General features: G+C 37.6%; 1 protein-coding gene across 1 annotated transcript; it reads right to left on the bottom strand.

The window, feature by feature from the left end:
• Nucleotides 1–181: 181 nt before the first annotated feature.
• On the bottom strand, nt 182–6,234 carry LOC103175757 (extracellular calcium-sensing receptor-like). The gene is made up of 6 exons (XM_007888931.2): nt 6,116–6,234; nt 5,060–5,348; nt 2,910–3,737; nt 2,031–2,258; nt 1,649–1,772; nt 182–1,131 (listed from the first exon to the last, which is right to left on the bottom strand). The coding sequence occupies exons 1-6, from the start codon at nt 6,217–6,219 to the stop codon at nt 239–241; spliced, it is 2,466 nt and encodes an 821-aa protein (XP_007887122.2). The 5' UTR covers nt 6,220–6,234; the 3' UTR covers nt 182–238.
• Nucleotides 6,235–11,201: the final 4,967 nt, after the last annotated feature.

Genomic DNA, 11,201 nt, shown 5'->3' with positions numbered 1-11,201 from the left:
TATTTCTTGTAATTCAACCCATTGCTTCCAATCGATGTTTTACAACAGCAAAACCAATTTATTCATCATTTAACATAATGAGTTTTTGTTACAACAATACAGAATTAACAAAACTCTCTTGAGATATCTTTCTCACTTGATACATTTCTATTTATACTATCAATAGTTTATTAAGATATTAATATTCACCTAATTTTCCAAAGAAATATCGACCTGTATTTCCACATAATCCCCAGATTTATTTCCCCATAAGATGTTTCTTAGTATTCTGTTCTGGCTTCAACATAATAATGTAACATTTAGGTACAAATATACACCCAAGAAGACCAGTGCTTGAGGATAAAATTGCAAATATCTCCACAGCCACCGTGTACTTTCCAGGCGTACTTACATAGGCAGGTATGAACGTGAGCCAAACTGCGCAAAAGATAATCATACTAAAGGTGATGAATTTAGCTTCGTTAAAATTATCCGGTAGCTTTCTGGCAAAAAATGCCAGGACAAAGCACAAGCATGCTAATAATCCGATGTATCCTAACATGCAGCTGAAGGCTGTTACAGACCCAACGTCGCATTCCAATAGCAGCTTTGCACTTCGAAATTTGCTTTGGGTTGGAAATGGTGGAGAGGTAGCCAACCACAAAGTACAGATGATAACCTGAATGCCCGTGCTGACAAAAACAATACTTCGCTGCTGTGTTGGTCCCAACCATTTCATACGGTTGTTATTGGGAAGAGTTGCCTTAAATGCCATGAGTACGACAATGGTTTTACCAAGAATGCAAGAGATGCAAAGTGCAAAGCTAATTCCAAAGGCTGTGTGCCGTAACATACAAGACCAGACCAAGGGCTCTCCAATGAAAGTTAGTGAACACAGGAAGCAAAAGCATAAAGAGAGAAGTAGAAGAAAACTCAGTTCAGAATTATTAGCCCTTACAATGGGAGTGTTTCTATGATAGAAAAACACTGCTCCCACAGCTATTGTAGTAAAAGTGCCCGACAGTGCGACCACTGAAAGTACAATTCCCAAATCGTCTTCAAAAGACAAAAACTCTATTTCCTTCGGAATACAGCTGTCCCTTTGTTCATTGGACCAGTAATCCAGCGGACATTTTGTACATTCAATTGAATCTGAAGGGTACAAAATTAGCAAATGGAATGACCCGAGTTATATTTGGTTCTCGTCATATAAGAGCATGGAAGTGTTGTCAATTTCATCATGAGCTTATGCAGGAAACTTCACGTGTCGCAATTCCTTCCTAATGATATTAAAAACGCTTGTTTTTGAAAACAAAATCTCGAATTTGTGTTTGTTTGGGGAAGGAGAATAGCAACATTTTCCCACATTAATCACAAGCGACATAGTGAAGTGGCAGGGTATGTTTGGAATTGAACAAATGGAAAGTACATAGAGTAATGTCATGCTTTGGGGGCGCAATAGGTGAATGGCTTTCTCCTATTGCTAAATATCCGTTCTCCTATTTATAACAATAATAATCCTTGCGCCTTATAGCACCTTATCACGTCTTCGAGAGTCTCAAAACGCTTCACAGAATATACTGTAAAGTGAATTGACTGTATATTTTGTGGGCGAAATGCGGCAGCCAATTGCGCTTAGCTGTAAGTTTTTTAAGTTAAAATCACTCACTTGTCTGGTTGCTTATTTCAGCATCAGCACATGGAATACAGTCAAAGCAGCACAGCGGTTGGCCTTTTCTAACTCCCTTTCTGGTTCCTGGGGGACAGCTCTCACTGCACTTTGACTTCACAACCTGTACACAAAATTGAGAAAACAGAATTTCACCAGCATTGGATTGTTGACCCGCTAAGAGGGAATGTGAGCTGGGATAAGACAGTTATAAAGTCGGTTTTACCCTACTGATGAGGTGTTGTTGCAATCGTGCTCTTGAATTTTTAGATTACATACAAAATCCATTGAGATAGGGTTTGTTATATAGGATGTTATTTGTACATGCAGTAAGACAGTAACCGCTGAATAGAGTTTTAAGAGTTAAAAGTGTTCGACTTACTGTCGTCTGTCCTTCCCTCCAAAAAATCAACTCTTCGTTAATATCAAGTTCCTGTCCTCGTCCTAAAGATGCATCAAATCTCCCAACTTTTACATACTGAACATTGCCCTCTGTATCCAGCTGCCAGTTCAGGATATCGTAAAATGCAACAACATCCCCATTTTCATCAAAGTAAATGTCTTCTCCCAGTTTGCTTCTAAATTTGACTTCTCTCAGGTAATGAAGAAACTGTATAGATAGATAGATAATGGGTGAAATAGCTCATACTGAAATGTCTGTATAGTTTTTTCAATTTGTGACGGTGTTATTAATGTAGAAGCATATGAGGGAGAAGTATTACTAACTACTTAATCATCGATCAATTGTTTAAAATAAATACTTCAAAAAAGGATGTGCTAGAATGTGGTAATGTTATAAATCATGCACAGTAGTATAAATTACCATAAGCCTTCAGATTTTGCATCAAATTATATCCAAACATAATTCAGTATAACAATTGAGCCAGTTATCAAGAAACAGGTTCACCTGAACAGAGTAAAATCATGCATTGATTGTTATATTGAAATGAACTCTGAGTCACATTTGAAACAATGTTTAATACTTTATATGTATTTAATTGTTTTTTTATTGATAAGACTCTCATATTTACTGTTAAGGGCAGATATAAAATACGGTTGTGTAGGAACACAGGGTCATTAACATTCATTTTATAAAATTGCCAATATAGAATTGCTCGGCGCTGAATTGTATAGTTAAATCACCGAATACGTTAACACAATCGATTTTGAAGAAGGACGAACAATATTTACTCAAGACAATATAAGTTCTGAAAAATAAAGAACAGGACAGGGGCGTTAAATAACGGTTACATTTCCTCACCTGCCCTGGTTGCAGATTTAAAATGTCTGCACATTTCCTGTTTTCAAATGGTCCTTCATCATTTACACACAAAAGCAAATTTTGCAGAGCATGTGCTACCGAATACACTGCTTTGTATACGTTGTATGAAATTCTCAACTGAGATACATCAGAATACGTGTTTTCCTGTTCTGTTAGATCTTCAAATCCAGTGCAGGGCTGTTGAAGGTATGTTCCTTCATGGACATTTTCCACCTTTTTGAAGGTACAATTGAACATCGTTCCCCAAAATTCGTGAACAAAATTATCACCAGGGAACTTAAGAGGCTGGAGCCCGAGGAGAAAATCTCTGAGTCCAGGAATTCTCGCTCCAAGAATAGTGGTTCCTATTGTTCCACCCATGACTGGATATAGTTCCTTTACCGACAGCAATCCCGATACAATAGCGGATTCACTTGCTATCCATTGTCTACCAGTGACGTTTTGTTTCAGAAGCTCCTTCATCACAGGGAGCAAAACCACATCACCAGCAAATAGTATAACAACTCTTGCTGAAGATATTTTGATCGTGTCAACGATATTGAGGACCTTTGCTTTCGAATAGATTTTGGGAACAAATTCAATAAATGCAATACACACCCCAGAGTGTTGGATTTCATCCTTGAATATCTGCAGTCCATATTGACCGTAATCATCATCATTTGCAACAAATCCAATCCAAGTCCATCCAAACCTTTTCACAAGTTGAGCCATAGCTTTGACCTGGTAGTTATCACTGGGGATTGTCCGCAAGAATGTCGGGAATTCAAATTTATTGCTAAGACATGAACAAGTAGAATAGTAACTGAGCTAAAAAAGAAAGCAAATATTATAAAGAAAACAAGACAATGGTTAAATGCTTTACGTGGTTTGTTATTTTGTTCCCAATGGATTCGGTTGGCTATTGCTGAATAATCAAAGTCCTTTTAGACCTAATCCCTACATAGTTTATAAATAAACATTTGTTTTCAAGCTGTGAGACAGCAGGGGCGCATTTCCACCATTGGTATGAATTACCAATTTTTGCAGTTGATTAACTTCTACATAAACACATATTTCATGCTGATTTATTGGTTTCAGATCAGTTCCGGAAAAACAAAAGTATCACTGAAGTTACAAATTTCTATCACTGAATGAGTGTACAAAAATGAAATACAGTTCAATAATTCTGGCATTTTATTTAATACCTATAAAGTCAAAATGGCTCAAAGTATTTCGCACTTAATTCCTGCCAAGTTAAGTGACTCTATATTGGTGCAAATGCAACAGTCAGTTTGTGCACAGTAAGGTGCAAACAGCCAAGAAGCCAATCACCAAATTTATCAGGAGGTACGTTGGCTAAGACAGTAAGAGAAACTCCTTTTGCTCTTCAAATTCTGTCATTGGATATTTAGCTTCCAGCTCACATTGGCTTGGTTTGTCAGCAACTCCAACAATGCAGTTTTCCTCCAGTGCTGCATTGGGGGAGTCAATCTACGCTGTGAGCTGACAGTCCCAACCTGCTGACCCGGAGATGAACGAGTGACCAATTGCATCAAGTAACACCAGGTGGGATAAGTACTGTAAATAATTTTGAGGCTATACAAATTAATCAAAATGAAAACGCTGAAGCTGTAAGGGCTTGTAAGAGAGAAGAATTGTATTTTCTCATTAAAAGAGAAACTGTCTTGGCTGTGATCCTAAGACTGATATTTGACTATTTCTACAAATACAGCAAGGAATTATTTATGAATAGAAAGGTTGTTGTCAGACACACAGAGCAATGGGAATGCCCTGTAGTTTTCAATCTTTCATTAACCAAGAACAGTCAGATGCAACGTTAAACCAAGGTCCCGCCTGCCTTTTCAGGTGGACGTTAAAGATGCCGTGGCACTATTCGAAAAGAGGAGGAAGTTTTCTCCCGGTGTCGTGGCCAACAAATCCCCCAAATGAAATCAGTCACTCACTCCAAGACTGTTTGTGGAACATTGCTGTGCACAACTGGCAGCCGCGATTCACTCACAACATACAAGCCAAACCGTTTTCCAGTACATTCTGTGAAGTGCTTCGAGATATCTCGACGACATGAAAGGACCTATATCAAAAGCAAGGATTGTTATTATTATTTTAAGTTTATTGCTGTTAACTCTTACCACTGGTATTTGGAATGGTGCTAATGTTTGAGATAATATCATGGATTGTGTTGAGGAAGGATCTCCGATGATCACAGTCACATTACTGGCAGTGCATCTGGAACTAGACACCGTTTCCTCCTGACCATTGACAAGGGTGATAGCTGCTCTCAGAGACATGGGATGTTTACCACAGGAATCATAAATCCTGTAGCCTAGTGTGATATTCGGTAGCAGTGTTGGATCTTTGTTGACTTCTTCGATCGCAAAGATCATTGTCTGCGCCCAACGAAAAGCTCTGAAATTGAAACTGTAAAACGGAGGATTTTTCACATCACGGAGACTTAATATTGCTGCAACTTATTTTGGTTCACGGAGGAGAAATCTCACGATACTGTGAACACAGTGAACAAGTTAAGAGTTAAAACAGTTTGCAGTAGATAATCCAGAAAGAACTTCCATATATGTAGCATTATTTCTACCCATATCTGACCCTTCATCGAGTTGTTTGTTTCAGAGGTTAACATTTTAAAAATGTGGTAAGCAGTCAGTCCAAACCTTCATTATTCAATGCATTGCAAACAACAACCATCATCACTTTTAATCCTATTGACCCATTGAGTTAGAAAATAATCTGTTGTTGTGATGTTTGCCTTTCTGATCATTCAGGTGCTGATCAACATGTTGGGTCTAAACAGCATTTTATTCAAATAATAGAAAATGATTCAGTCTCACAGCTGATTGTTGATTCAGTCTGTAGTCATTCCAATTCTCACTGTATGGAACAGCAACACTCTAGTTCTTCACAAACTTTAAACTGAACAAATGAACTATGGAAAGAATTGATATTACTGTTATAAAATGAACACTGTGGCTGTTCCATTAATTTAAAGTATTCTTGTTTCGCCCACAAAACACACAGTCAATTCACTTTACAGTGTATTCTTTACAGAGATGGTCTCCAAGATGTGATAAATTGCTATATCAAATGCAAGGATTATTATTAAAATACCTCCAAAAAATTCATAAACATAGTTGAACAATGTTTAACACACTAATATCCATGTTGTCACTTACCCCTCACATCCTAATGTTTTGGGTTGAGATTTGAAGTGCAAGTCTTGCGTGATTATTTTTGTATGAATCTGGAACAAGCCACCTAAAAGAATGTCGCCACCCATAGACAACTCAGGTAAATCAAATTTTCCACGTAGTTTACATAGAGATTGATTTGCCCCTAACACGCCAGTACCTAAGACCAACAGGAACAAAATGCAACAGGAATACATTTCAGTAGCCTGCGAGGAAAAAAAAATGCATTAACAGTCCAGATTTCTTATTTATATAAGCAACTCGATCCCCAAAAGTCAAATGTTTACAGGAAATTAAATTCTATAAAAAAATATACAGTCCCAAAAGCATCCTTCACATTAGGAGTGCACAAAGTTAATCATTTATCCCTCTGTGAACAAAGAATTCATCCAACTTTTTTTCACCTCGCTACTCTAGGCATTCTCGATGAGTAAGTGAAGCATGACATGAAAGAAACTCCCAAGAGAGCAGCCTGACAAACAGTCTTGTTTGCGATTTGTCTAATTGCGGTAGGATCACTTTTTCATTTTTTTCTGGTTGGAGACCACAAGCTGGTTACGGTAAAACTATTAAGTGGTGAACTTGTATGTTAATTACTCATTAAGGATAGCCACCTGATATAAAGTCAGCTAAAACGGAACATAATAATAACTTGGTCACTCAATCCACGGCTGTTTGTGAGATGCTGCTGTGTGCAGTTGGCTGCTACGTTTCACCCACAAAGACATGCAGTCAATTCACTTTACAGTACATTCTGTGAAGCGCTTTGAGACGTCTAGAAGACGTGATAAGGCACTATATCAAATGCAGGGATTATTATTATTATTATAAATTTGACACTGATGTTAGCTCAAGGCCCAGTAAGACCTGGAGAAAAATGTACTGATTATATTTCATTGTTAGGACCCAAATCATGTAGTGCAACCTATAATTATTAAACACAGACCAGCTGGTAGCGTCATTCACTGAGTTCCTGTCAACATTCTGCCCTGAACTCATAGCTGATCTTCCTTCTGTGGGACTGCTCCCACTCTTCACATTCCTCCTCAAGCTAAGAGTATTCTCGCTTACAAATACCCTCTAAAGTAACAACAACCAGACAGTTCACTGATCAATTTTAGCAATATTGATGCAACCAATAATGAGGCAATTTTCTTGTAGATTTCAACCAATTTTTTTTGGTGGGGGAGTGGGGGGGACCTGCTTCATTCAAACTGGGAATCAAAAAACTAGACACTGGAAATACACGACTGAATCTTGTGTCCACTGGGGTGTGCACTAGTTATTTCAAAATTCAACATGATGGTCATTTATATTATTGCACAATTTTTTACTCAGTTGTTTGCAAGCATTTCTGGAAATATTTTAATATTATTGAAACGTCGAAAGCTGCCATGATAAGGGTTAGGGTTGAACACAATTGCAAAGCACGGGAATCCACATCACAAAGCACTGTACAATTCAGTATCCATCGCATACTTATAGGTTTTCTCTGTTGCTACACCTTCTGTCATAGAACAATTCCTAACAGCATCCAATCCCTTTTGGAGGCTTAAGGGGGGGTCACACCATACTTATGCAGTTAGCATATATAACAAACAGGGCGGCTATTTTCTTCAGTCTGGGATTGTATCAGCCAAATCGACATATTGAATATATGATTTTTTTTAAATTTACAAACATTAATGAAAATATTTTGTCCAATTTGGAAACTAGAGAAAGGCATGGCGAAGGCAGCAAGTAGCTTTCTATGAATTCTATGAATTATAAAGTCTTCACTCACTGGATGAATCATGATGCTGGGTGGAAGCCTCAAATTTGGCTAATTTGTTCACAGTCCCTTCATTGAGGAAATGTCTTGACAATAATCAGCAGCTGCATACTAATCACAAAGCAATATCCAGCTGGTTCAAACACCTGGTTACAGTCATTAAATAACTATTTGAACAATGATTTCCAATATTCTACAATAATGAACTTCAATTTTCCTAATGTTCTCGAAGTTAACATACAGTAATAATCATTTTCATTAACATTTCAGTTGCACTGATCGCCTTTTGGATTTGAGCCATTTCTGTAACGCTTGAGGCAGATATTTAAGCATAGAAATGGATTTTCTAATTCATTTTTAAATATTTTATAATTTAATATTTTCAATGCTAATAAAGAAATGCATTTGAAGGAGTGAAGACGATTTGAGACGATTTTCACATCAGTACGTACAAATCCTTTGCTCTCTGAAAATCTCAGAATGCATATAAATACATAGCAGGAATTGCCTGGATAAAGATTAGGTAATTAATTTATGTGAATTTAGTTTAAATCTCTCTTTTCAGTTTTCTCTGATTGTAGTGTGCAGGTTGGCTATTCTAAAATGATTTTATTTGTGATCTTAGAACTAAATTCGCACCGCAAGAGCACTGCCCAAATAAGGCATCAGCAATGCATCAAACTAGAACCACAGACAATGAACACAATTAATTATTAGTTATAGAACAATTAATAATTATGTGCTTGATGTGTCCAAGTGTAATTCACTCTTTATTTCAGCGCTTTGGGACATCCTCCCGACGTGAAAGGAGCTTTACAAATGTAATTTTGTTGTTGTTGTTTAAACAGGCTGATTATTGGACTTTTTATTTCAATAGTGATGTCGGGTAAATGGAACAAAACCCCCCGACCCCGATTCATTTGTATTCCTACCTGTTTGAAATACCCCGGTTGATTCGGATAAAAATATAGTTACTCCAGGTAAAATGCCACGTTGGATGTACTCACTCGAGCTTCCATGTGTCCGGCACCTCCATTCAGCCAGGAGGGGCTGCCTCATGTAGATAATAATCATAATAATAAGAGTGAAATTAGAGTTCACATTTTCATTTTCCACATAGCGCTCACTTACCACACAAATAGAAATAGTTTTGCTCAGATAAGAATGAAAGGGTTATTTTGTAGATTAGAACCAGCCAAGCTGTTTGCTGTTCCACTTCTGCCCTCCTGTGGCCTTAATGCAGTAAACGCACCAAATTAAAACAGCTACAAAAACATCCGTTATACCCTTCCTTCCCTCCGTCGAATGCATTATGGATTCCATAAAAGATTGAAAACATGACCTTATTTAAAAAATATTAATCTGCAAAGAAACAGATTGATGTTTGAACCAAAATCAAAGCGACAGTCAGATAAATATCTTCAGGCGAGAATAAAATAAGTTGCATTTTATAGCACTTCATACTATACATCTCAAAACGCTCGACAGTAATTATTTGTGATTTTGTGCTTATTAGGGTAATACAAAGAGCCATGAGGTGAATGGACAGTCAGCTTCATTAGTCAGGACACCGAGGGTTACTCTGTCTGTCCAGCTCCTTGGGACGTCCTCCCGACGTGAAAGGCACTATACAAATATAATTTTGTTGTCGTTTTTGAGTAATATATAATCTTTCATTCCTTTGTGAAGAGGCAGACATTGATCTTGGTTTAATGTGTCCGAAACCCTGACTGTCCAGCGCCTTGGGACGTCCTCCTGACGTGAAAGGCGCTGTAATGTTGTTGTTGTAATGTTGCACTTCAAAGACAGCATCTCCAGCAACATAGCATTGCTGTAGCACAGCACAGGAGTATCACCCTGGATTGTGAACTCAAGTCCCAACATGGGGTTTGAACCCACAACCTCTTACCTCGAGGAGAGAGCACTACTGACTGAGCCAGGTAATAACTTTGCTGTTGACGAACACCCCCAGTGTTCCTCCCTAGTACACTTGTGTAACATTTCAGGGCCAAGAAAGGAAATGGGCCGACAGATTATGACACACAGGTAATGAAACATACTTCAATTAAAAACACATATGAAAGGCCAATGTCCCCGATCATCAATAATCCTCCCACAAGTCCTCATTGGCAGTGTTGCTTCTTCTTCAGTGAGCACGTTGGCAGATTGAAGACTACAGAGGTGACAGCTCATGGGATTGCAGGTGATCCTCAGGTGTTGTGAAACTCACACCTCAATCAAGACAACAAGGTCTTAATCAACTTATAATTAGTACTAATGGCACAAGTCTCTGGAAGCTACACGGTCCTCAAACAGAGCAGCAGGATAATAATAATAATAATCCTTGTGAGGCAAAGATTCCAACTGTTGCCTTTTGAACACTGATCTCAGAAATTCACCTTAATTGTGTTCATTCATGCAGCTAACACAAATTGAAATATCCCGTTATTGGTTTATACTGCTAGAAAATGTGAAATTTGGCTTTAATATAGATTGGATGTAATTTTTGTCTCAATGTGCAATATAAATGGCATATCAGAATATGGAAGTCAATGCAAGACTCCCTTGATAGTATACATTGTACAGTCAACGTTCAGTCAATTCACTGTACAGTATATCCTGTGAAGCGCTTTGAGACATCTTGAAGACGTGTTAAGGCACTACATCAAATGCAAGGATTATTATTATTATTATCTAGTGATTTAGTTTATTGATAGACGTATCAATGACAGTTGTCTCAAGAGTATTTTCAATACTTTGTTTCTTAATTGTCCCTTTAATTAATTCTATTGATGATGTAAATGAGTCTGTGGAATTGTACATGGTCTGTAACACAGCAGTTGGGTAGGATTGTCATCAATGGTTATAGTCTGGCTCATTTAGTTGTGCTGTTGCTGGGTGTATGTTACAATATTCTGTACTCAAGGATGCAATGGTCAGTATTTGGAATTAGTTTGTAATTTGTAATGATAATATGTAATATTGGCCAGTGTAAGTGGTAGCAATGAAACTAGATCTGACTATTCCTTTGATAGAGAGCTGCGGGATGCTAAATAAATGCAAGTTGTTGTTGTGGTGGTGTGAAGTAGAGCCACTGAAAAGCAGTAGAACTGGCATCATCAAACTGCACTGAAGCTTCTGGCCACTCAGTAAATGTAATTAAATCTCTAATAATGAAAGATGTAGAAGGAGATGTCATTCTCCTGCTCAGAAGCGGAAACTGATTTCAAACAGAAAAAGTATAAAACAACAACTTTGGGTATTATGCTTCTTCAAATTGTGCGACATATCACTTGATTT

This window comes from Callorhinchus milii, unplaced genomic scaffold (assembly GCF_018977255.1).
Source record: "Callorhinchus milii isolate IMCB2004 unplaced genomic scaffold, IMCB_Cmil_1.0 Scaffold11, whole genome shotgun sequence".
In the NCBI taxonomy this organism is placed as follows: domain Eukaryota; kingdom Metazoa; phylum Chordata; class Chondrichthyes; order Chimaeriformes; family Callorhinchidae; genus Callorhinchus; species Callorhinchus milii.
The sequence above is the reverse complement of the archived record's forward strand: the minus strand, read 5'-3'. Positions and strand labels throughout refer to the sequence as shown.

Excerpts from the sequence above, each read along its gene's own strand:
- LOC103175757 (XM_007888931.2), bottom strand. The coding sequence starts at position 6,219 with ATGGGTGGCGACATTCTTTTAGGTGGCTTGTTCCAGATTCATACAAAA. Across the intron at positions 3,738-5,059 it reads CACCATTCCAAATACCAGTG|CTCAGTTACTATTCTACTTG; the intron begins GTAAGAGTTAAC and ends TTTCTTTTTTAG. Across the intron at positions 1,132-1,648 it reads TGAAATAAGCAACCAGACAA|ATTCAATTGAATGTACAAAA; the intron begins GTGAGTGATTTT and ends TGTACCCTTCAG.